The 27,691-nt window shown below is 40.1% G+C and overlaps 1 protein-coding gene across 1 annotated transcript; it reads right to left on the minus strand.

The window, feature by feature from the left end:
* Positions 1-210: 210 nt before the first annotated feature.
* ccdc69 (coiled-coil domain containing 69) lies at positions 211-27,447 on the minus strand. The gene is made up of 9 exons (XM_036127414.1): positions 27,308-27,447; positions 12,898-12,958; positions 6,712-6,890; positions 5,590-5,677; positions 4,243-4,316; positions 3,271-3,372; positions 3,058-3,177; positions 2,883-2,980; positions 211-1,741 (listed from the first exon to the last, which is right to left on the minus strand). The coding sequence occupies exons 1-9, from the start codon at positions 27,326-27,328 to the stop codon at positions 1,573-1,575; spliced, it is 912 nt and encodes a 303-aa protein (XP_035983307.1). The 5' UTR covers positions 27,329-27,447; the 3' UTR covers positions 211-1,572.
* Positions 27,448-27,691: the final 244 nt, after the last annotated feature.

Below are 27,691 nucleotides of genomic sequence, written 5' to 3' on the forward strand. Positions count from 1 at the left end.
TGAATAATATGCCTAAAATGAAAAGCAAAATTAAAATAATAAAGCAAGGGAAGCTAGCATGCTATCCTCAAGCTGCAGCGCTGTTTAATTTAATGTAATTAACTGAATAAACATGGAAGAGGTCAATAAACAGGATCATCACTAACCTCAGCTCATTCAACACTGCATGTTAACATCCAAAAAAACTGTATAGATAGCATGTTAGCAGAATTCAAGATTGTTCAATGAAGCAAGATATTTTTTTTATTTACTTCCAAAGTCATGTAAAATGTCCATAGTGATGCAGAAAATTCAAAAATACTGCTCAATAGAAAACAGGAAAATGGCCAGTTGTTTGACAATATGCCTTTAAATAGATTTTCTGCTATCAAACACAAAAAGATCTCAGAGGCACAAAGGGGGACGTAGAAAATCCAAGTACAGTGGTTCCATTTATGGTACCGAACCTTCCAGAGTGGCATAAAGGCACAGATTGAACAGTCCTAAATCTGTATCCAATATGGCAGCTCTGCATAAGAGCGTTCGAAGGCGGATTCCTTGAATTGTATCATCTACGACAATCTAAGGTTCCTGAGTGAAAATTATTGATCAATCCCATCTGTCAACCTTTTGCAACTAAAATCCTTTATAGACTTTGATGTCGTCAGGTTTCTGTGACAACCGCTTTATTTTAAACCGTCACTGAGCTCTACAGAGAACAGGCACGTCCACTGGTGGGAAACTAAAGTAGAAAGTCCGAATGTTGACAGGCGAGGCACTTCATTTCAGAGCCCAGAGGATTTAGACAAAGTGTTGACAGATGTTTCAAAGTTTTAATCCCTGACTGATTGAGAAATAAACCATAAAAATGTGCATTTTCCACCAGAAAAATAAAATAAATGTGATGAGTATGAAGGACATCCCAATGAGGAAGGCCTTACTCACATTATCAGTGGAAGTCAGTGGCTTATCAGGTTAATCACTAGCAAAATAAAATGAAACCAGTGATATTAAAAGCTTAAAGTTGAGTGACTGTACAACATTTGATACAAGAAGCAGGTTTTACCTTCTCATACTGTAGAATTTTGTTGATTTTTTATCATTGTTTGAGAAATTTGTAGTAAGAACTAAAGCTTTACTACAAATAAGAAGCGCTGTGCTGGCTATGATTTCTCAGAGATGCGTTGCTATTTTAGAAAAAGTAGAAAACTAAGTTTAAACCTGGCTATTATGAGGGTTTAAAGGCATGCAACCCCTTTACTTGGTAGCTTGTATTATCAGAGACTGATGGCTTTTCTTCTGTCTCTCAGCTTTAGAAACCACAACAATGTAATGAAGGCTAAAACAAAAACAAAAAACTAAACATCTGTACAAAACGTCCTCACAGCCTCAAAAACACCAGCCTGCGTGACAGCACGCTGCATAGATTCAGCCAGACAGACATGTTGAGTCCAGTTTTCAATGTCCTGCACTGAAGCGCCACAATGCAGCTCCAGAGACTTTAAACTGGATCCCAGGTGGATGTCCCTGTGGGCAGGAACCCAGGTCATGTGATTCAGAGTCCCACTTTGAGAGCCGTGTATGTGTTCAGGGTCATCTGGGAGCAATCTCCTGCATCATGGCTGGCAGGTGGATCGCTGCACACGAATCTCTGTGTCTCAGTTTGAACATCAGCTGCTCTTTTTCCTGAGAAAGATTCTGGTTTGCTGCTATTTGTCTCTCCAGCGCCATCTTCAGACTTTGCTGCTCCTTTGAAAACTGCCTAGAAGACAGAAATAAGCATTTTAAAGATTATTTAGGTTGTTTTCTAGGGGATTTAAGCTTTACATGTGCATCAAAATAGATTAGACCATCAAGAAAAAGTTCATTTCAGCAATTAAACAACAAAACGTGAAACTCATCGGTCATAGATTGTTTACATTCAGAGCAATATATTAAAAATAATAACAACCCAAACTTCTACAAAAGAAAAAACTTACATAAGACCAATTACAGAACTATCTCTAATACATATTTGTACTTTTAAGGCCAACACAACTGTGGCAAAGACTGCCACTGACACCCACCAAAGGTTATACAACAAAAACACCATTGCTAAGCAATCTGGCTGCAGTGCTGCATCAAAGCATATTAACTGGAAATTGACAGGAAGGAAAAAAAATTAATTGAAAAAGTTGCCTAGGCAACATGGATTACCACAGATTTGAAACAAAGCCCATTCAATGGTTTGGGGAATTAAAGGAAATTCCTTTGTAAAAAAAAAAACACTATATATACATACTTATATATATTTTTTATTATTATTATTTCTGGGCTGCACAGTGGTGCATTAGGTAGCACTGTTGCTTTGCAGCAAGAAGATCCTGGGTTCATATTCCAGCCTGGCGTCTTTCTACATGGAGTTTACTTGTTCACTCTCCCACAGACCAAAAACATGATTGTTAGGGTACTTCTCAAAACATCCCTGAGGTGTGAGTGAGAGTGTGTGTGCATGGTTGTTTGTCCTGTGTCTCTGTGGTGTCCTGTGATGGACTGGCAACTAGTCAAGGGTGACTGCTGGACATATTTAAAATGTCTATATTGAGAGCAATATAGAAATGCAAAGTCTAATTTTGCATTTCTGAGCATAAACGTGGTATATTAAGCCTATTCTAATAATTATTTTGCATTTAGGAAATCAACAGCCAATAGAAAGAAGGAAATTATTGGAAAATGACAACTTATAGATATGTAACTTTTTGAATTAAATTACTGAAATAAATACACATTTCTATGACATTATAATTGACCTGTATGATGTAAATCAAACAGACCTTTAGTATTCTAAATAATACTATTCAGAATACTAATTATTTCAGTTGGAAACCTTTCTGGCCAGCAGGTGGCACCATATTCACACTTACTGAATGAGAGTCTGGCAGTTGTCTATCCGAACCTTCAGGTCCTCATTCTGCTGCAGGACGTGGACGATCTGGTCCTCCAGAGAGAGATTCTTCTCCACCTGAACAACAGAGAGCCAAACATTTTAAGTGAGACCTTCAAAAAGTCAAAAAGTTGAATTTAACTCGCTGCACCTACCAGCTCATCCATCTGCTGCAGCTTCCTGCTTTGCTCCTGCACACGCTCAGCCTTCATCTCAATAACAAAGAGCAGAGACTCCTGCTCAGACTCCCAGAATGCACCTGGGCTGCCATGCTCCTGAACAACAATATTAGGCATTTAGATAAGAACCGATATGTAAAAACCTGGGAGAGGCTCTACTTTATGTCCTCCAGCTGTGTTAAAAACTACCTGAAGATTTCGCAGCAAGTCCTTCTTAAAGGTTGATTCTTCAACTCGTTTCTTCAAATCATTGTAGACCTGCAGCTCAGCCGTTAACCGCTCCACGTCAGCCTTCAGGAAGAGCGCAAATATACCATGAGTGGTGAAAAATAGTGTAATAGTAAGAATAACATCCAGCCGAGCAGCTGTTTGTTCAGAGAGATTCAAGCAGCAATTCCCCATCTTAGATTCAAAAAGGCCACAATAGTACGTATTAGAAAATTAGAATAATCAACCTCTAACATCTGGTAACCAAACAGATTCTTGATAACTTTTAGGTCTTTAATCCACATTAATTCTTACAGAAAATAGTGTCTGTTCACAGTAGACTTTTTTTCCCCCTCTAAAATCTGTAGCTTACTGATTTTCCATGTTTACTCTTTCAATTGAACATAACATTAAAAAACACAAGAAATACTTTCTAGTGAGTGCAATTGTTAGCCCTGGAAAGCAAGAATTCATGCTTAAGAGTACATTTTTACTGAAGAATTACAAGAATGGTTATATCTTTGATAAGCAGTGATATTTATCACTTTGTTATGTTATGGCAATTGTACTGAAACAGCAATTTCCCTCTGGGATTATTAAAGTATTTTTGATTCTGATACTGGGTTACGGAACTTTAGCTAAAATTCACAACATTCACATTCTGACATCTGGTTTTATTAAAGCCTCATGAAAAGGAAGCGTTTCTATCCTATTTTCATATCTTCATTTAAAAACGAGCAGCTATGACAGAAAATAATGGGTTGACTTTGCAGTTATTTATAACAGCAACCTGTGAAATCACATTATGTGTATATGGGAGTTGCAGACATGTTTAGTGTGCAAAAATATATAAAGATTCTGGACATCAGCTCTAAGTGTCGGCAGTAATGTTATGAAATGTCTTAAAAGTAAACTTATGTTCTTGCTTTGTGCCTTTCGTATTAACAGGGTTACCTTGAGGATATCTTCAGCCGCCTGAAACTTGTCTGTCAGCTGAGTTTTCTCCTGTTCATGTTTAGTTCGCAGCTCTGCAAGAAACAACAAATCTGTTCATTTTCACCAAAGTCACAAGATAAAACATGTATGAAGAGCTGCTTCGCAGGGCAGACATGAAGTTGTGCGCAAAAAAAATATGCAAACAGAAACAGGTCTTTGAAAGGCGGCAATGCAGCAGCGACCTGAAAACCCAGAAATCAGCTTCCTTTTGCTGGTTCCTTAAGAAAATACAGAACTGATGTGATAATGAATCAGTGGACGAATGAATGTGCTGCTGAGTAATGTCAGGATCAGAAAAAAGTGACTGTTTCTATGGTGATTCTCTCATTTTAGGTAGCGGGGGAGGGAAAGCCCACATCACCACTCTTTCATCAGACAAGAAGAAGACAGCCAAAGTTTTAAGCCTCAAACTGTCCGTGCCTGAAAACCACAAATCCTATGAAAGATATTTCCAAACCAAGAGCGGCAGGACCTTCTGGTGGCCACACTTGTTAATTTTATCACTTAAGTTGCTTCAGGTAGGACTTTAATCTCAGTTTAGAATGAAAAACTATAATGGAAGTGAATTAAGGAGTGTTTAGAAGTGGAAGAGTTTAGGAGTGTCCTCACTGCAGGGAGTTGACAGAAAACCAATTCCCGTAGCAGCGTGAGCCACTGGGGTGACAGCGACACAAATGCCTTCGTTTTGATGCATAAACTTTCCATGTGAAGATGACACGGTGGGTTAAGAAAGTAGTTAAAAAGTGTCTTATCATTTCAAACTGTTGTAAACTGACATCACTAAGATGAAGATTCAACGGTAACATGCAAAAATGATTTGAACTCTCATCATGTATAAACTATAAAGCTCAAAATAAAACTTTAGGACAGTAAAGGCTAATTGTCTCTGACCTGTCTACAGTAGAAACATCATTTAAACTTTAAAGTATGGCTGAGCTCTGGAGCCCCGAACGGGACTATGTTTTCTCTTTATCTGAAATTCTATGGGGGAAAATTTGTTTTTTGACTTATTTATTGTACTTTTTTTTACTGCTGTGTGATAAGGTAGTAAACCAGAAATTGTGACAGAAATTGAAGAACGGCAAACTGAAACCTAGGAGGATCTTTTATGCATTCCTACACACGGCATTTCCGCTAAACACAAACAAGTGTTAAAATCCACCCAGAGAATAAGCTCAGAAAATGTTTACAAAAACGTGAACTTACTGCACAGACATGAAAACCCAACCAGAGAGGAATGCAGACGAAAGGCAGAGAAGATGAATGAATGAATGAAAGAAAAACTGTGAAGCAGGGAATCTTTACCTTCAACGTGCCTCTCATGTTCCTCTACGGCTGCTTTACTTTTGCGTTCATGCAGAACGTTTAGATCGGCTGTTGTCTCTGTTCTCACCTGCGGGTCGGAGAACAGGAGATGTGCGTCAGCTCCGTGACAGCATGAAGGATGGGAGTAAAATGAAGGGAAAAACACGTTTGGACTGGGGCAGAGCCTCTTCAGGCATCTTTTAAAATGGTCTGGATCAATAGTTCTCCAGGCTTTCTGAAGGTCTTTCAGAGTTATGTCCGTTTTTGTTCGCACCGTTTGCCAGTAAAGTTATTAAAAAAGCTGAGAAAAGACAATATATGTGACAAATCTGAAAAGTTTATAACTACGTTAAATGATTACAAGCAACTCATGTTCGCTGGAGTCACACTGTGAAGGAGTTCGTCACAGCCCGGGTCACAGTGAGGACGCGAGTCGAGAGAAAAACCTGGCTGCCGACATAAATCACATGCAGGACAAACAAACTCCTGACTGCTAACTCCGAACGTCGCTCGAGCTGAGCTGCAGGATTTCAGCAGCTTCTGATGGTTGAGCAGAGTCAAGAGCACCCTGCATGGTTGCTTGCATGTAAACAGCCCCATGAAGGGGAAGAAAATGGAACAAAGCGACAGCCATGACAGGTGTTACTTCCTTCTGTCAGCTTTTTTTTACTAAATTTACAAGATCTTTATCATCCACACCAGTGTTTCCCCTAGAGATTGTGTCCTGGGCGCAGCGGCGTTTGTATGCATCGGTGGCACAAGAATTAAGGAGTTTGTCCTGTAACTGGCGGGTTGCAGGTTTGATCCCCACTCTGACCGTCTCAGTCGTGTCCTTGGGCAAGACACTTCACCCGCATACATGGTGTATTGCTTCCTAAATTATATTAGCCTACTTCCTGCTGTCAGCCCTGGCTATGGCTTGAGCTCTCAGCAATACACATATGTTGTTGGTCACAGTTAATTCATGATTGAACAAAGGGACAATTATATTCTACAGAAAGCAAGGTTGGTTTTGGTGATCATTTAGTCTTAAGAAATAGAATCAGCATTAGAAAATGTTAGTGTCTATCCAGTAGACATGATTAAAAGGCTAAATACGTTTATAAAGCAGTTTCTGCTCACCTTATCGAGGATGCTCAGAACTAGAGCGCACACTTCTTCATCAGTATGGTGTTTCAGTAGCTCCGCCCTCTCTGAACTCCCATTGGCTGAGAGCACTTCCTTTAAAATCTTCAGCTGCAACTCGAAGCGCTCCAGCTGCTTCTCAAGACAAACGTCCGACTCACGAGATGAATGTTTACCTGCAAGGAAACCGACTAATTGTTAAAAAAATAAAATTAAAAAAATCTAAGCAAAGCTAATACCTCATTCCAATGCAGTTTAGACTGTAAAGGTCTGTCCTGTAGAGGGCCGTATATAAAGTTGGAGACACTACACAATTTTCCCCTGATTTTATGCCGATTCTAAAACACGTTAAAGCACTGGGACTTAATTTAATGACTTGATATCTCTGAAAAACATTGCCATATACAGTAGAATAAATCTGATCATACAGTCATGTTTTTTGTACAATCCAGGCCAAATATGATGTTATTGTCAGATTGAAGCCAATAACCACACAAGGAAAGAGATTTAATGTTCCAAACTACATTAAATTTTACGGTCCTGTGATGGTGTTGAATACACTCAACACAGTCAATTATTTTCACTTGTCGGATATTTTTGATTGTGTCCCCTTCATTTCTTGGGGGAGTGGCACAGAAATATAGTCTCTCCGAATTCTGAGTGTATTTTCCATTGCCGCTACCTACTGGTATGTTTGTTTCCTCAAGCTGTCGCCCTCGCCCTCACGTTTCAAACACAAACTAGTCTTTTCAAAATATGTCAAGACTGGGAGAGTTGTGTTGCGGGCCGTCAGGTTAAGCGTATGAACAAAATTCCTTCCCGCTTCAGGCAGTGGAGGAACAGAAACACTGCCCTCTACAGGATGAGAAAGGAACAATAAAAATAGAATGATACCCAGACAGACATGTGATTTATTATACAAAACACTGCCCCCTGCAGGCAGTAATCTGACCTTCAGTAGGTGAAACCCAGTCTTTTTTCAAAAAAACTGTACCAATAAATCAACAAAGTTTTAACATGCCTAGTTATTATAGTAAAAATCAGTCGTCAAAATTTCAAAAAAGCTCAGCAGTACAACATTCAGGAAAGGATCCTGACTGTAATTGATTACATCCTGAACATGAGGGGACATGACTTCAAACGCACACACACACACACACACACACCATTCATTTCCAATGACGTCGTCTGTTTGGATGAGCTCAACAAAAGCTGTTATTATGACTGTACAACACTGAACATTAACTCGTAGAGTTCATTCAAAATATGTTCAAACTTAATAGATGAAAGTCCAAAACATTGAATCTCAGATGATGTTTAAAACAGAGGAAACTCTACTTCTAGGCTCTTTAATTAAATAAAAGTATTATTTTTCTGATAATCCCAGAACAAAGTGAGGTGGAAACAGGTCGGAGCCTGTCTGCAGGTGAGCTAATGGCTTCGCTAGACTTCATTCTCAAAAGATATGCAGAGAAACAGTTGCTCTTTTATGTGAAACTAGCAAAAATAAAAAAACACACCATAATAGGTCTGTATTTAAACTGGAAGAACCGGCACAGGAAAAACAGAAGTACAACACATTTTGCTTTCCAGTGAACATGCGGCAGCTGATTCTCAGCATGACGACAGCGTGTCCCGTCTGAAATGAGTGGTCCCTGTGCTTTCGTTCAAACTGCTCATAAACAGCAGGAAGTTAGGAAACCAGAGAGGTGACTGAGTCACATTTCATTGCAGCTGGTCCAGGCTACCACAGCCCAGTAAAAAATATGCTCTTTGGTAATCATCTTCACAGAGCGCCGATGGGCGGGGAATGAGAAGTTGGGCTCCATTGTCCCATACAGAGCAGGAAGACTTGGGTCAGTTTTACAACGATAAAAATCACTGGTTACCCATGTTGTCAGTGTTAAAGGCTTCCAACTTCAGCTTGTGAATTTGTATTCTCTTCAACACATTAGATTTTCTCTTAACTATGATTTTACAGGTACATTAGCTCATTTAAACAAGTCTCTTTCCCTGAATGAAAACTCTCACATCAACTTTAACTCAGAGTCTTTAAACATGTCAAACTATGATGATATGAACTGATCACAGATCCAGTTTGTTTAAACCCAACAAAAATGGCACATTTAACCAACTGGACTCACATAAACCAGTACCACCTAAACCTGGTCTTCTAAACGCATTAGAAACGTGAAAACACATCAAAGTGGGAGTTCTCATCACAGAAACATGAGAAAACAGGAAGTGAAGAGCGTGAACTAAGACAAAGCAGTCAGATGGGGAAACCACATTCTGAAACCCTCACATTTAAAAGACAAGGAGGGAGGAAGGTTCTTGCTCTGTTAGTTCTAGGCTACATTACAGTGCCGTTATTTATCAAAGACTAAAGAGGACGCCAGTACTCTGCGTAGTGACATACCGGCTGCCCAAATTAAACAGACTTTCTTCAGGACTTTATAGTGAGACATTATTTTAGATTTGGATTGTTAGAGATTTTAACAACATCGAGTTGTGAGACAAAGCTGCTAACTAAACACTTTTTTGAACTTTATCTGCTCTTTCGACTTGAATCCGTCTGTGAGTGGTCCAACAAACGAAAACAAAAAAAGGACACACCCTGGGCTTGGCTTTAACTTTTAGTTTTACACAGACGTTCGGGAGATTTAGGATTCCGGTTCTTCTAATAATCCATTTTATTTGAGTTTAACGTTTTAACCTGGCTCCCATGCCTCTTTGTGCTCCTGTCGCCTGATCAATGCTCACACGGCGGTGCATTTTCCGGCTGCTTTTACAGACTATGAGCTATTCAGGAGTTCCACCAGCACGATAATGGTGATCAGGTCCTGGATATTTTTAAACTTCCCTTATACAGACATCCTGTAATTGTTTCTTTTAAGACAAAATGCTGTAAACCAGCTACAGAGCCATGGCTCAACATTAGGAAAAATAATCGAAAATACCATTGTCGACACCGCGGCAATATCTTTTTTTTAAGGTTAGGAGCTAAAGTTACTCTTCAGCTTCATTCTGGCTCAAACTGACAGAATTCTGTGATCGGGTTAACCGCGTCACCACCAATATATAAACAGACTGCTTATGTCACCCGGGAGGTTTACTACTTCACACGAGTTTTACTGAAATATTTACATGATTTATGTAGCTTGTAGCATTAGCGTAGCTAATTTGGTTTTCACACTCTGTCTGCCTCATAAGGAAAACACAAAAGCGTTGTGCGAAGGAATTGTCCCTGTCAGCTAGTGAGCACAGGGACTAAGCCTCTGCTATGGGAGCGCTGCGCTTCAGAATGGGTGCAACAAGACAGCCAAATGACAGTTTATCTTGATTTTGATGCAAATGAGTCAGAATGCTTTTTTGTATTGATTGTTTTGATGAGCCTACGATGAACATACTCAAGCGCTTAGACGTGCATACCAGCATGTCGAGAGAATATGGAAGTAGGACAGGCTTCATATTTAATAATGTTAAAAACAGTTTAACTGAGGATGCTATCAAACATGCTAAGACCTGGTTTGTTTCTAGTTTTGTTTCCAATAATACCAGCAAGCCTCAAACTCATTAATTCTCTTAATTCACTCTTTGACCTTTATGATTCCCCATGTCTGACTCATGATGTTTCACCTGGTAAAAGGATTTTCTCAAATTTTTATACATGGTGAGTGCTGTCAGGTTTTTACCCATACGTTGCACCCCTGGTCCTGCTAAGTCTCCTGCATCTCCTGCTGCTTCAGAACATTTTGAGCCCGACTAGCCCTTCGATTTCTGAAACAGTTCAAAATCTGAGGCCTCCACGCGATCCACATGACCGTATTTCCTCCAGACAGTCTAAGAAAGTATTTAGTGCTCTATTTTAGGGCTGGGCAATAGATCGAGATTTTAAAAATAGAGATTTTTTGAAAAAGAGACTATCGCTTATATCGAGATTGTCTACGTTGCATTAGAATTATACTTTTATGTATTCCTAGGGTTTCCACTACATGTATTTGATTGTGGCACACCGCCACACCTTCAGAATGAATTCAAAGATATGTTAAAACAATTTAAAGCATATGATATAGCATAGCTACTGTAGATCTGTGCGCTTATTCTAGTCATATTTAGCTTAAAATTAAGTTAAATATCATTAAATGTTAAAATTAACTTTATTTTGAAAAAAAAAAAAAAAAACCTCAGGCTCCAGTCTGTCTCGCTGAAAAGCTGCTAGTGTACGAAGCTACTGGTGGACACTGGGTGCAGCGCTGCTCTCAGAAGTGAAGGAAAACTAGAGAAGACAGTCCAGTTTTGCCACCTTAGTGACTCTGCTGCTATATTTGGTGACTTTTCACACCCCTCAAGCAACTTTTAGCCAAAAAAACACTAGAAACAAGTCTAGTGACTATTCTGTGTTTTTAGCAATTTATCAACATCACATGAAAGCAGCAATCTGGCTACCTTTACTTTCTCAGGACGACTGCTAGAGTCGCCTATTCCCTCGGCACTGTCTCACAGGCACAGGCAGCTGCATCAAGCCGAAAGTTTTGCATGCAGTCAGAGCAACGAGAGCAGCGAGGAGACCTGTTTTTTTTTCACATTGCAAATGTATAACGCAGAGCTGCTGATGATTCCACCTGGGTTACAAAGCTGGATATAAATATACATAATACGTGTAGTTTTTAAAATTGCTGCACTAATTATCTGATTACCACACACCTTGAATCAGTAATTCATCTCGGTCAATGTGTGTGCCTCTGATTACTATGTTTCTGGTAATATTAGATGTACATAGCCTGGATTAAAAGTCTGGATTTAAAATAAAATTCCTAAAAGAAACCCTGTAGTCCAGTAGGTTATTTTTTTTAGCTGTTTCTCATATTTATCTACAGCTGTTTGTTAAACAATGTGCCTGTGAGACATTTGAGATAAAAGGTTTGATTCCGAGATAACTTTTTATAATTGCTTTATGAAAAGAGAAACCTATCGAGATAAATATTGTATATCGGCATTTAGCCTAAAAATATGGAAATATTATTTTTGGTCCACATTGCCCAGCCCTGCTGTCTTTCACCGTTTAGTCAGTATTAACGACTCTCTTCCCTTGGGTTGTGTTCCTGCTGCGTTTAAACATGCTGTTGTGCAACCTCTTCTTAAAAATAGTAAATTGTATTATAATATTCTCTCAAACTTGAGGCCAATATCAAAGCTGCCTTTTCTATCGAAAATTTTAAGAGAATGTGGTTTATCTTCAATTACAGGACTAGAGCTATATGGCATTTTCTGTCTAGTTTTAAGTAATGTTACTGTACTGACACTGCCTCACTTTAACACAGGGTTCCTCAAGGGTCCATTTTAGGCCCGATTATTTTCATTCTACTCGCTTACACTGGGGTACATTTTAAAAAAATGTGTGTCATTTTATCATGCCAATGACACCCAGATGTTTTTACCTTTGAAATCTGGTGGAGCCCAGTGCAAATAGAATTTGCGGAAGTATTTACAGAATGTTAAAAAATAGCTTTACATCAACAAAACATTTTAAAATTCAATTGCCTGCCTAATAAAAAGGTGCTTGAGTTAATATTATACCCACAGGACACTCTGCATTAATAGTCCTCAATAAACAAGTATTCTAGAGACAAGTGGAAGGCCACCAGTTCAACAGCAAAAGCTTGCTTGTAACAAAGCTCTACAACCAGCATCAGATCTACAACAGAATGGCTGAAAAACAAAAGAATTAAGATGTCGCAATGACCCAGTCAAAGTCCAGACCTCAATCTGACTGAAATGCTGTGTTGGGACATTAAAACAGCTGCGCGAAAACAAATACCTGCAAAGTTCAAAGAACTGGAAAGATAGGTGGGCCAAAATTCCTTTGCAACGATTTGAGAGAGTGATAAAGTCATTCAAAAAGTTATTGCTGAGAGTTATTGCTTTTAAATGCAGTTAAACAAGCTGCTGGATCATGGGATAAACTTGTTTTTTCTCACACAGTTTTGGTTCAGTTTTTGGTAGGTAAATAATAAAATATTGTAATATTGTTCTTCTGATTTGATTTAACACCTATTGAGGAACAGCAGATTTTTGTTTTGTCTAAAATAAAATAAAAAAAAATCGGAAGTTAAAAAGCACATTTTCTTTGACTCCTCGTGTATTTGGATATGAAAACTCCCCTACCAGATTGAAACTCACCTCCATCTTGACGGCTGCAGTCCTTCTGTTTCTTCTCTCCTTTCTTGCCTTTGCTCTTTTTCTGCAGACAAAAAATATGGAAGATGTCTGAGTTACGATATTTTTCCCTTTTGAGACTCTCTACTTTCCCAAGAACAAGTGAAAGCTTTTGCTCACAGCTGTTAAGATGGACCAGTTTTGACAGAAAGTTATCATAAATCAGATAACCATCAGCAGTGTGGTGTCAGCAAGATGTAAATCTGCAAGTGTTTCACAAGCCAAGCAGGCACATTTTACTGTACGGCTAAAGGTTTCCACTGTGCTCTAAGAAACGTAGGATTTTATTAGACCCAATGTGGAAAGACGGCTGCGGAAAAAATCATTGTTATATAAGGTGAAATGCAATCATCATTCATAAATCATTATGAATTAGCTTATCTGACATTGGATTGCATCCACCTGGAGGATCCCTAGATATTCCCATCCCAGAGGGGACATATAGTCCTTCTGGAAACTACTGGACCTGCCCTTGGGTCTCATTCCCGTGGGACTCGCATAGAAAACTTTCTAAAGGAGGTATTCAAGAGCTGTCCTGAGGAGATGAACTATCTCAGCAAACTCATTTTGATGCAAAGGAGCAAAAGCTCTACTCTGAGCTCCTTTTGGATAACTGAGCTTATTTTAGTAGCTTGTATCCAGGATCTCATGACCGTAAGCTACTGAATGGACCAGTGAGTTGAGAGCTTCGCCTTTCACTTTAGCTCCTTCATCACATGAGACCAGAGCAGATGAAGCCCTGATCCATCTCACTGAGTCTCTGATTTAAACTAGGAGGGAAACCCAGAAATCTCAAGAGATTTGCTTTTCACTTGTGCTCCTTCTCTACGACAAAGAACAGCAATTCATTACCGCAGATGAACCCCTGATCAATTTATCCAACGTCTGCCAAAATACCAACTCTTGTTCTTCATGCAGAAACTGAACCCTCGACATTAAAAGCCTCAGCACATCCTAAAGACCATTGCTTGGAGACGTCAACAGAACCTCTTCATCTGCAAATGCCTTGAGGTTAAAAAAACAAAACAGACACCCTCCTCTTAACGACAACATTAACGACAACATTGAATATTCTGTTAACACAGAATATTCAAGGAGCATCCCTGGAGGAAACCAACATGCAAGATGAATGAGATTCACTTTATGGAGACGATGCAGACACAGTTCTTGATTAAATTATTGTAACACTGGTTACAAGATGTGGTTAGGGAGATGTAGGTATGGTCAGACGTCAAACTAGATTCCAATCAGTGGCATCAAGTGTTTAAAACATCTTTACAGACAAACACCCATTCAACAAAATTAAGGATAAAAACATATTTTAGTATGGAAACAGACTTTGATCTATTTGCATCCGAGATGATCTGATCACAAAGCACCGAAACAAAACTGCACACCAACATTTGAACCCAAAAAATAAAAGACTCTGATGTCTAACTGGAAGAGTTGAATAAGCCCCGATCCTCAGTGCCAAGCTGCAGCAGGTTTCCAATTGTGCTCCGCATGAACGAAGCTGTAACTTTCTCTCTTTTATTGAAGCATTATGTAACTTCAGCTGCTCCAGGACAACAGACCCCTCTTAGTGTTCTTGCTGCTGGCTTTCAGTAATCGTTTCTAAGAGACTACCGAAATCCCTATTCAATAATAAAGAAAAAATAAAATAGATCCCAGGATTACAAACAAAAACGAGCTGGTATCTTTATCAGATAGGTCAGCTTATGTTTTGTGGTCCCAAAAGTGAAATTATTACACCATTTATCGGACACAGGACACATCACTCCAGCAGAAGAAGAGTGTGGTTAAAGAATTAAAATTTTCACATCAAGACTTCATTGAAGAAACGAGCGTTAAATGAGCATGTCAGAATGATTGGCCTGTGGCACAACAAATAGATAAGGCGATACTTGAAGGACGGGGGGGGGGGGGGGGGGGGGGACCCAAAACCCTGCCCTTCGGACCAAACAGCAGAGATTGGTTAGATTTTCTACAGGTCTGCAGCTACCACAAAGAAAAACATTTTTAAACCTCCTTTTCTGAATACATAATGTATTTACTACGTTCAGGTAGGGCTGGACGATATTTCAATAACAATATATATCAATCAATAGACACATCAATGATAGAAAAAAAAAAGGTAAATAAAAAGTTTAATAGAACAGTTTCCCTTCCTTTTGCATTCTAGCCATGTAGGTTAATATTACATCCTCCCAGCCAATCACAAACGCAGACCCCAGGAACGCTCCACCCCAAGCTTGGCCCCCTTGAAAGAGTTCAGAGAGCATCAAAATCAGAAATACTTTAATAATCCCAGAGGGAAATTACTCTTTCAGTACAACCGCCATCACATACATCACGAACATTTCAGGGGGAGACGATTTACTGAGGCCATGCTGCCAAGGACACCGCTTACACGATGCCCACAGGGCGCCGCCATTACTCTGTGGAAAGATAGAGGCCACAATAGGAAGGTGGGAGGGAAAAACACATATTTCAAACTTTATCCTAATACAGAATACCGTTTGAGATATCAAAAACCTCGGCACGAGAAGCACAAATAAGCATGTGTGCCTTTTCATTTTTTAAATACTTGCAGGTTTGGTAAAAAATTGGTTGAATAAAGGATTTTTAGCTGAATTTGTTGATAATAATCGATGTCGGTCAATATGGTTTATATTTTATCGATATGCTTTTTATATATATATATATATATATATATATATATATATATATATATATATATATATATATATATATATATATATATATATATATATATATATATATATATATATATATATATATATATATATATATATATATATATATATAGTCCAGCCCTACTTTTTACCCAGCATAACAAAAAGCGTTTCTGTACAGGATTACCAACTATAGCTTTAAACTAAAGCTCTTGATCGTTACCAAATATTTCCAATTTACTGTAGCTAAAGGTCAACTGATCAATAGTAAATATCTGCAGATAGAAGAATCTCCTCTGAAAACTTTCTGATGTTCAACCTGTTTCTAATTTACACAACCTTGTAAATCTGAGTTTCTCTGCCTTCGAGTCAACAGTTCCCTGAAGGCGTTGTTAATCGGGCTTACTTCACAAAATAAAAAGATGCATGTCTCAGAGGAGATCCTGAGGCCAAAAAAATCCACCCAGCTCTGCTCTCTGTAACACAAACACTGAGGCGTGGATCCAAACACACGCAGAAATCATCTCGCCAGTCAAACAATCACACCTTAAACCTGCTGCTCCCTTCACACACCGCATAAACACTTTATTCAAACTGAGCTGGAACAATAAATATCTGTGGTCCAAACACGTCGACGTGGAGGAGAAGGAAGGCGAGGAGGGAGAAGGTGGTGGTGAGGAGAAGCATGTGTTCTTGCAGGGGCCCTCGCCTTCATAAAGGCCATAAATCTCAGCAGTTTGAGCTTCGCCTTAAAGACCAAACCTCACCGCATAGAAATGTACAGCTGAGATCAGAAAGCAGGCTCTGGAGAACATCCAGGCAGCTATCTGATTGGCTCATTTAAACTGATGGGCGGGGCCAACCTAAAATGAATAATACATTGAGAAAAAGCTGCTAAAAATCAAAAGTCACTAAGATGCCATTAACCTAAGCTTAAAAAGTTACCAAGACATCAGAGAAATATTTCCATCCAGTTATCACAATTCCAGGATTATATGATTACACAACATATAACTGCTGGGATCTATAAACAAGAACTGGGTGTGGGAGTTTAAATTTTAAGTTGTGTTTTCTCAAATCCACACATGTTCAGAATTATAAAAATGGGGTCGACTATACACACATTCCCCTAAATCCCTTAATAAGTAGCACTCAAGGCTCTAGGGGGTCTAAACTTGACAAACTTCTGGTTAGTGATAATGATGGAGTCCAGCTGGTAGTTTTTTTTTTTTCCTCTGACAACATGAAGAGGATTTGTTTGACAGCCTCATTGGATTGGGCAACACATAAAGAAAAAAAAATGGAAAGTCAAAGAAACTAGAAGAAGAGCGAGTAGGAAGAATTCAAAGTATTTTGGAGTCCTCTCTAAAGAACGGCAAATTCCAAGATCTTCAGTCTAAACCACTACAAAATGCCTTTAAGAGAAAAGGTTTGTGATCACAAAACAGATTAAGGTATGTGGCCACTAAGGCAATATGTAAAAAATATGTAAAGAGAAGTCAAAGTGAGACTCTGAAACCTACAAATGCTCATCAAGTAGGTACGTGGTAGCATCATGCGAGGGGGCGGCTCAGCGCCAGGGTTTAGGTACGTTGCACAAACAGGATGGGAAAACGGTGGCTAACCGCCAACAAATTCTTCAACTTCACCTTCATACCAACAGCTAGATGGCGGACCCGAATGAGTTTCCAATGATCGTAAGCACACATCAAAACCAGACGTTCTGCTCAGCTCCTGGCTTTTGATTCAACACTTGCCTCTGGTTCAGAGCGAATGCTGCAGACATCACAAGTTTCGGAGCAGCAATGCAGTTGTATAAAAAGCAAAAGAGACAATAATTATCTTTAAAAAAAAAAGGACCAAATGTGCCAGATTAAAAAACAGCAAACGCGGCATTTCAAGGCTATGACAGCAACAGCTCCTGCTGAGAACTGATGGATTAACTCAAAAACATCAGCAGCACAAAGAAACAGAGACTGGTTGGACGGACTGCGAGGGGTTTTACAATTTGGTTATTAAGAGCTCACTGTAAGATGAGTAAAACATTTAAAAGAGAAACACATGGGTGACAACACAGTTTGGACTCATTCATGGCTCCTTTGAAGAGTTACGAGTTCCTCAATTAAAACTGAACAGAAGCGGAGCGCTTACAGGAAAATATCTGCAGCATGGGATTATTTTCAGAGTTTACAAGCAGCTATCTGGTCCCTGATTATTAAACATCTGGTCCCCTACAGAGGTGCTGGTCCACATCCTGAGCTTCTTAGGCTGCATCTCCACAAAATACCCAACGACCCACTGCTGGTTGTCTGTAAACAGCCGATCGGGTTTCAGAGGTCTCACAATCTACTCGGACCGATGGCTGAGAAAAGTTAATTTCTTTGTTGGATTTAGACACTTTTTTAGCAGCTATGTGAAACAATACAGACAAATCTGGAGTCGTTTGTAGAAACAAATTAGTTCCTGCCGTCAAATTGATTGTCTGGGCCCTCGGCGCCGAGTCAGGAGGTCCTGTACAGTACGGAGGAAGAACGCAGACGGGGAGCGACATGTTTCGACACGTCGGACAGATCGGCACATCAGGGAGCAGCAGTGCATCTGCTCTGGTTTCTGTGTCATTCTGAGATGACAGCTGCTTTAAATTCCACATTTACCGATTATTGCATTAACCATCCATATCCTCTGACATAACTGCTGCGAGGCATGGGAGACTGAAGAACAGAGCTTGATCCTGTTTGAAGCGGTGCTTAGAAATAACTGAGTGGACAGAAATGTTTCGGCCTTCACTGTATCTCAGAAGATAAAATGCTTTCCATCTTTGAGTCCCAGGACAGAAACTCTAAATCCTTGAGAACATTTCTTACAATAACAGGCAACAGGAAGTGGTTAAAAGCAAAAACCATTCAAGAGCTGCCCCCTTTTGACTCTGATCCTGTTTTTGGTGTTTTAAAAAAAAGGAAAAAAAAAGAAAAAAAAAAAAAAAAAAAAAAAAAAAAGAAAAAGGTGCACGTTGAGTTTTGTTTCAATATTTCTGAACCAGGAAAACGTAAACTGCTCTCTTTAGCTTGGGAGAGAGTCTCTGCTCCAAGCAGAGGAGCATGTAGGTGATTTGTTCCTGGACTAGAAGATAGACAGAACAACAATAACGAGGACAGTGAGATCAAAGCTGAAGCTTTATTTACTGGCCTTTGGTCTTACAAACATCTGAAATTAACCTTCACAAAGGTCTTGGCTCTTCCTTAGACATAAGGTGAGGAGATCCATCAGCTGCTGGGGGCCCAGAGTAGAGTTGCTGCTCCTCAGGATCAGAAGGAGATAACTAAAGGGGTTAATCTGACCAAGATGTACCTTGGATGGTTACTTTGAAAGTTTTCCAGATAGGACCCACTGAAACGGGACCTCAGAGAAGATAAAAAAATAATAATAACTCTCTGGAGGGATTTTATACAGTTCAAATGAGGTATGATCATTATTCTAAACCTAACCTAAAACATGAAAGGTTTAGTCTGACAGTGAGACAAAATATAACACGTCTTTTTATCCAGTCTATGTAAACATCTGGTTTCTACTGTATATATTCCTCCTGGCCAGGGGAAAGCTTTAGAATCCACCCGGAGAGTTACAGAAAGGGATCTCTGGAACCTGTTACCACCATTACGTGACCTCAGCTAAACTGAACACCCTTAAACGTTTAAAAAAAAAAACAAACAAGCAATCCAATCAAATACACTCAAATGCAATACTATGTGGGGGGGTTTTTAATTGAGAAACAAAAGGCATTTGTTCAGCTTTAGCTCTCTCCTTTGGAGTGATAGGTCCACTAATCCTTTTTAATAAGGACAAGTAAAGTGGTTCCGTCATCAAATTCCCTTTTCTCAGAGGAAAACATTACAAGATGATGACTCAGGCACCGTCAAAATAAAACAATGTAATGGTGCGTTCACACCGACCTCTTTTTTGGCAACTGGAGCGATCGATTTATACATTATCCTTATGTGAAGGTGCAACACAGGAGGGATGCGTTTCAAGCAATGCAACAGGTTCGATTTTGGTGATTACAGTGAAGCCGCAGCAACGCGACACCTTCGATGGATGTGAAGCGACTGGAACTGGATGTGGCTGTGACGTGGGGTGAAGGACTGCAGCGGAGACAAAGCTGTTTTCATTCAGCATGGAAGACAAGCTGATAATGGCAGTCTGCGGTCGGCCTGAGTCATATGACTCAACCGATTATTACTACCGAGACAAGTCCAGAAAGGACCAAGCCTGGAAAAGAGTGATTGAGGAGACTGGAGTGGCAGGTAACGCTTCAGAGTGAAAGGGTCACTATATAGCGTCATTGACTTATAGTCCGCTGTGCAATTACTGTCTATATGTCAGGTGAGCTACGGCATGCAAATGTGCTACCTTTTTTTGCCAAAAATATCAATACTCTGAAAAGTACCGATACGCAAACGTATCTGGATACAATACTGACTTGCCATGTTATCGATACTGAAGCGCCTGTCGCCAGTGTGCGCGCCCACAGTGCAGGTTGGGTGCACACGCAGTCATAATGGCCGACCGGCCAGGCAGACAGCCCTGAACGCAACCCAGCTTGGTGCTGCGCAGGCAGGCACATGGATCTGGTACTACTATAACAAGCACGGCTGAAGGAAGGCCAGACCACCAAGTCTTTTAGTCGGAAAAAATAAATAAATTTTGTGTGATTAGCCATGGTTAGCATGCTAATGTTGCGGTAGCCACATTTAGTTTGCTGCTCTATTAATGTTACTTGCTTTGTTATTCACCATTAGCCGTGGCTTGCTTCCTTTAGCTAGCCAACATTACTCAGACATGCTTTCCCTTACAGTTGCAGAGCAAAGCAAAGAAAACCGATCCTCCTGTTGCAACGATTTAACCTGACTTTCGCCAGACAGATTTCTTTACGCAGAGCTCCACACATCCATCTGGGATTGCTCTATTGGAAAGGTATTTCAGAAGGAGGAGCCTTATCAAAAACCCTTGTATATTATTGAATAAATCACTTGTCCGACATTTTTACCTACATTCTACTTCGAACACAGAGACCGAAACCATTGTTTCCACTAAGAAAAGCCTTCAAAGTCGTTCTCTGGTGTTCTTTTAAAGAATTAATATTCGGTAGATAGGGCAACACAGATGAAATGACAACATCAATGTCACTGGGTGACCAGATTTCTCAAATGAAAACCGGGAACGTCTCTGATTTTGCTGGTGCAGAGTCTCTGTCGGGGGGTTGGTTCGTTTTGCCCAATCCGCAACGCCAACGGAGTGGGCAAGGCGCGTTCGGCTGAGCTCTTCTACTACGTCGGAACAGTGACAAAACCGGGTAAATACCTGTTGCTGCGTTAAGCTTTTTTATGATACACTGAAATCGGGGACATTTCCAGGGACAGGTCATCCAAAACGGGTTTGCTTCCTCGCCCCGAGCCGCCATTGTTGTCTGAATCCAAACAGTCGCTTCTCTGATACGTCGCATCTACAAAAATCCTGCCCGGCCATCCTGATTGGCTCGTCTATTTTATGTGGTACTGAAATCCCTCCCGGTGGCAGGGATTCCAGATGGATGTGTGGAGCCGTGTGGAGCCGTGTGGAGCTCGGCGGAACTGCATCCGTCTTGCGAGAGTCAGGTTAGAAACAATTAAGAAGAAGCATGTACAGCCAACTCTACCACTTCCATTTAATAGGCAAAGAAAAATGACACCAAGTCACCAGATGCTGTGAAACTAAACGGGACTGAGGCAGAATACATCTGTGAGAATCATTATCCTATTTACAAGGTAGGAAAACCTGGGTTCAAACAACTTCTTATGTCGCTAAATCTACATTATGTCCTTCTTTCACAAAACCACTTCATGCACACTGAAATGCCGGAGTTGTATAATACAACAAAACAAACACCCACGCAGCAGCTTCAAGGAAAACTATACTTTGTATGTACAATTGACCTATGGACCAGCAGAGCTGCATCCTCTTTCATGACTGTAACCCTGCCGTTTATAACTGAGTCCTGGGACATATAGAGCTGGAGTTTGAGCTGTGTTCAAAAAAATGCACTGTTACCTCACACAACCAAAAGTAATGTGGTTGTTGCTAAATTTAGTCTTGCAGTTTGCATAACCTCAGCAAATCAGTTTCTTTTTGCACTGCCTCAGACAAGTGTAGTTTGCATATTTTTGCTATTGTTAATTTTAGATTTATGGATTATTTGCACATTAAAAGAATAATACCTCAGACAAACTTAAATATTTTAAAAAAATCAGTTATATTGGGGTTATTTATTTTTGCTTTTATTTGCACACTAATTTAACTAGCATGAGATTGACAAATAATTTTTTTCATGTTAATAAAAACCTTTTATGCCTCTAATCATTTCTCATTTTTATCCCCATGGTATCGAAACTAGTATCGAGTATTGAATATTTTCCTGGGTAATAGAGTTTGATGTTTTAGTATCGTGACAACCCTAGTGTTAAATGACTGCTGCACTTTACCCTGTAACTTTATCCTGTAATTTACTTTATCCTGTAATCTACTGCAATTCACTGTAAATTTCAAGCTGTATGCAAACGAAATTTCGTTCTGCACGCACTCTGTGCATACAAAATGACAAAGTTGTCTAAGTCTAAGTTGCTCCATATGAGCTGGATAAGTCTGTAGTCTCTCTAAGAAATGTCAAACTTCTTGTTTTCATTGCTTCCTGTACTGAAAAGGTCAAAGTTCAGCCTGATGCTCACAACCCCTACGTCCTCCTTTTAGGCACCCCTCTTTTTTTTAATTTTTTTTAATTTTTTTTTATTATTATTATTAGAAAATCACCTTCCTCATGCCAATGTCTTATTTCTCCATAAACAGTTAGCTCCACGAGCGGCAGCCGAGATGGAGACATTTCAGTTTAGATACGGTGACTACGAGATCCCATCCGAGCAAAAATAAATAAATAAATAAAAAAGCTGGATAGGTATGAACCAACCACAGCCCACCAGTTGAAGATGGTCGACGTCTCATCGCAGACTCCTGTGAGATAACTGCATCTTGTTTTGGTCCTAAAAACCAAAATACAGACTGTGCCTAGCGGAAAAATGTAGTTTAAATGGGATTAAACTATTGGGTTATAACTGTTGCCTGTGCATGCTGACATCAGATCAATTCGTGGTTCACCCATGTGGCCCAGAACAGACTTTGGTTCAGATTACCACACAGACTAAGGCAGACAAAAGTGTCCCTGACTGGACTTTAACGCACCGAGACCTGCAGCGCAAATGCAGGCCTGACCTTTTAAATGCTGCAGTGCTGTAAGCTCGGTGTTTACATCGAAAATGTCAGAACTTATTTGGTCTGTTTCAAAGAATAATCCTGTTAAATCCATCAGGGTGGGACTCTCAGCCTGTTGGACCGACCTGCTTCTGTTCTCAGCTTATCAAGGATTTAACCGGCTTTCCTGTTACACAACAGCTTCAGGAGACGGCTTCTCTGATGAAGAAATAAGTCTGGAGGACGTTTACCGACTAAATTATCCCCCTTTTATTCTCTTCAACTGAAGTCTTCCGTCTGATTGCCGGCTCTTTATGTGCGGGATAGAAATACACGGATCAGGCTTTCGCTGGAAGATACCGATTTCCGCTTTTCCTTGATGCCCAACTGGTTGTTTCTGTGAAATTAAAAGACTAGATCATTTTCATCTATGCAACTAAGCACGAGTCTGTTACAATATTTACTAAACTGCGTGCTGTTCAAAAATGCACTTATAGAAAAGAAAATGTTGAGTTCTTATTTTAGATACAATATTTGAATAGGAAAGTGATTTTTTTTTCAATCAGTAGGAAATCTGCAGATTTTGAATTATTGGAGCATCTGTAGTGCAACTCCATATCCATGTTGAAAGATCAGCCCCTCAAAAGATTTGCGTGTTTTCATCAATCAAATTCAAACACTGCTCAGTATAAAGAGCATTTGGTTGGTTTCAGGACATTTTTCTGACTCATTCCAGCTTTTAATCAACGTGCTCAGAGTGACAGTCTGGAAACTCAGCGCAGGAGCCCATCATCATGAAGCAGATCTCCAAAAATTGCTGCCTGCCGGCAAAGTTAGTACTTTAACAAGTCAAAAAATGAAAAAGAGCATCTATTACCACTGAGAGCCAGCTATGTCCTTAAAGTGACAGAAACTAAAACAAAGCCTTTCAAACTCAAACAACACAGATCCTCACGTTTCACTGATCCGTAACGTCTAGACAAAAACAATCCTTTCCTCGGTAGAGCCCCACAGGCCTCTGCTGCATCGTTCCAGAGCTGTTGTTCCTTCCCAGTATTGCTCACATTCTCTCTTATCAGAGCTGTTTGCACTGAAACATTCTTGACTTGATGATATTATCAGAACCTGGCCATGCCTCACTGAGACCACAGAAGCTTCCAGGTGGTGTCCAGCTACAGCCTGGACCTCCTTCGTGAAAGGCTCTGGAAACCCATCTGTTTTGTCCTGTTGTTGCCAGATTTGGTTGCGAAGCAGCTAAGATTTTGGTTTAGGTTTCTCATCTACAGAGCGATATTTAAAAAAGGGGGAATATCACGCTTTACAATGTTTCCTTTTCACATTGATATCATTTAGTCGTGGTTTATTTTACTTCAACTGTTCTGCACTCCTAGAGACTCCAACAACATTTATTTAAGAGCTAAAACGATTTTGCATGATCTATCCCTTGTAAAATAATTCTGTCAACTCAAGAAAAAGAAAAGCTGATAACAGAGAAACTGTTCATTTAATTCAACCGAATCTTGAAAATTCTTCCATCAATCACTCACCATTTTATCCAACACTTTCAGTGGTAATTTTATTCTCCCCCGATTTGCAGCATGTCCACACATCAGACAGCCCATACTGTAGGGCTATAAAATTAACTGCATTTGTAATATAATCGCAATCATAAACACAATTTTCAAAATCGCAGAGGCATGCAATTTTTGGTTATGTAACATTTAACAAGATTAAGACACATTCTTTCGTTCTCCAGCCCTTTGGTGGCAGTAATAACTTACGCTTAAAGTGGGTTTGCCGCCACACGGAAGAGAAGAGTTGTAGCTAGCAGGGTGTTCAATAAGCGAGCTAGAAATATGCATTTTTCCACCCAACAGTAAAAGGACTGACAATTGACTCTGGACAAGAGAGCATTCAATGTTTTACTGATATGAATTTAGGGCTGGACGATAATTCCATAACAATATATATCGATCGAACACGCTGGGATCGAAAATTTGTCAATAAAAGGTTCAATAGAAGAACAGTTTCCCTTCCTTTTGCATTCTAGCCAATCATGTAGGTTAATACTACAGTCATTACATCCTCCCAACCAATCACAAACACAGACCCAGGAACGCTCCGTCACCAAGCTTCAAAGAGTTTAGAGAGCACGTCACTTTTTTTAAGACTTAGTTTTGGTAAAAAGCTGGTTGAATAAAAGGGTTGTGTTTGAATTCAGTGTTCTTTATTTAAGAATAGCTCATTAAGCAACAGCATAAAATGGCCAGTGCTGCACTTAAAATGTATGTTTTGAAAATTATCGGTATTGATCAATAGGATTTATATTTTATTGATATGCTTTTTCTATATGGTTCAGCCCTATGCAAAGTATTGAATAATTTATTTAATATATTATAGGCATGTGCTTATTTCATTTTATCAGTTGGATCAGTTTATTAGATTATTACCTACCGTATCTTTTGGACTATAAGACGCACTTAAAATCGTTACATTTTCTCAAAAATTGATGGTGTGCCCTATAACCCGGTACGCCTTATATATGATTAGTGTTGTGCTTACTGACCGATTTTATGTAGTACAATGTGCTCAAAAATCTGTTAAAATGTGTAAGTATGACTTTGGTTAGCAACGAAGCCGCTCCGCTCAATGAACATTCGGAGCATTACGGTACACTGTGTCACTACCTAATTAGACCCCTGAGCTGTCTACAAGACTGCCTGACTCTAATGTATAAACTAGTGCATTCATGTAAAGGCCCCCACATACTTGGGTGTACTTCACTCCGCTGAGGCGTACTCCTATAGGCGCTGACATACCAGCTGTGACGAAAGCAAGAGCTGCCCAGCTCACAGCCGAACCAAAACCAACATGGCAGCGCAGGAGGACGAACACACAGCTGCTGCCGCCACATCTGTTTCGTCAGAATCCGCAATTTCTTCCTGACCAGCGTAACTTGTGTTTTCTGATGGGGCCTGCTGCTTACAACATTTTCATTTGATGCCATGATTGGCTAAACCCAAACTGTGGTAGGCGGGCACTAGGTTTGGCTTCATCCAATCAGCTCAGAGTTCTTGAGAATGTCCCTCCTTTCAAAACGGATCCAATCAGAGCAGGCCCAGATTGACGAGGTGCAGAACGGAGAGTGCTGCACATGGTCAATCAGAGGCAACCGGACATTCAGTCCGTATTTTTCTGTAAATATTTTCAACAGCTATCCAGAACTCTTTATCAAGCTTTATCTTTATTTTCCAATTCTGACGAAATCAACTACCCACCCGTCACTGTCCTGGATTATTAGAGGCTGTTGCTCGGTGTGAGTTGACTGCTGATGTAATCTCTTAGGAATGAGTTTGACTACATTGTCTGAGCTGAGCGAAAAGTCCGGTTGTCTCCGATTTAGGCCCGTTTTTGCTGTCGGCTTCATTTAAAGAAACGCAGATGAGCTCTGAGACGATTTTCAGATCTCGAGCACAGAAGACAGCACATGTAACTAGTTGGAGTAAAGGTTGAGCCAACCGCTATGTCCACAAGAGGAACGGAGCACAGAAATACAGGCCCAAGTGTGTCATCTATAGGAGAGCTGATGCCCTCCTCAAGGAGGTTATCATCGCTAAACAGGACGCCAGGCCAGATGTGGCTATTTGGAGAGAAAAAACATTAATAAAAATAAAAAATTAGCAGGAATCAAAGCCAGGATGCCTACACGCCAGGGATTGTAAAGCTTGACTGTTTCCTGCAAAAGGCTGTCAAGAAAGTAGAATATTGAACAAGCACCTGATCACTCCTTCAGATATATTTAAAAACTGGAAAAAATTATGTTTGGTCCAAATTTGGTTTTGGATTTTGCAACAGAAATCATCCACAGAACCCGGTCCAAGTTAAGTGTCATGCAGGTCCTGGTCACATGTAGTACAGGACAACATTAGGCTGCATTTCTGGGCCAAAAGTGAGGCTGAAAACAGCTCGGGTTAATGCAAATGTTTCCTACGTCTGGGTCGTTTCTCGTTGAGAAAAACAGGTAAGCACATCTGAGCCCGAACACGGCGCTGTGTGGGGTTTTAAACATAAATCTGAATTGTTGTGTCTGATGGGTGGGGGGGAAGGTGGGGGGCAGGCGTGGGAAAACCCTCAAATTCAAACCCGAAGCTGATTAGAAACAGATGTTCACGGAGCGGTTGCTACATTTTATCTGCCGCATAGAATCCGAGCAAAGCCTCCGGCCTGTCCGCCTGGTTCTGGTCCAGACGCAGGCTGACATATTGCCGGGGTCAAGCGAAACTTTGGTGCCGTTTACCGGAGCCGCTGGCCGCCCGCTAGGAAGCATCCTCCGTCAGACAAACCGAACTTCCCCTTGTAATTCCCCCGCAGTTATTTACTCCTTTTCCGGCGGAGTTTCTCACCTTGCTGTGGCTGCAGCCCATTCCTCCACCACCTCGGAGCTCTGCTGTTTAGCTTCTCTCCGGTGCTCCGTCCAGCTCCTTTCTGTGCTCCAGCTCTGCTGACAAACTTTCACACTGACTGAAGAAAAAAACAGAAACTTGAACGCGCCGCGGTAGACGCAGGCTAAGGGGCGGGGCTTACTCATGATGCCTTCAGATACACTCAGGAAATCTAAATGTAGCACTTTTATTTTACTACATTTTATTTCGTTCACTCTGTCTGATGATTTTACCTGTTTGTATCACTTATAGTAGTTAAGTTTAATCTTTATTTTTATTTTTTTCTCTATTTCAACTTTTTTATTACTAATATTTTTCATTTATTTTGATATTCTTCAACTATTT

The sequence above is a fragment of the Fundulus heteroclitus genome, chromosome 23, assembly GCF_011125445.2.
Source record: "Fundulus heteroclitus isolate FHET01 chromosome 23, MU-UCD_Fhet_4.1, whole genome shotgun sequence".
In the NCBI taxonomy this organism is placed as follows: Eukaryota; Metazoa; Chordata; class Actinopteri; order Cyprinodontiformes; family Fundulidae; genus Fundulus; species Fundulus heteroclitus.

Excerpts from the sequence above, each read along its gene's own strand:
- ccdc69 (XM_036127414.1), bottom strand. The coding sequence starts at position 27,328 with ATGGGCTGCAGCCACAGCAAG. Across the intron at positions 5,678-6,711 it reads TTCTGAGCATCCTCGATAAG|GTGAGAACAGAGACAACAGC; the intron begins GTGAGCAGAAAC and ends TCCGACCCGCAG. Across the intron at positions 2,981-3,057 it reads TGCAGCAGATGGATGAGCTG|GTGGAGAAGAATCTCTCTCT; the intron begins GTAGGTGCAGCG and ends TCTGTTGTTCAG.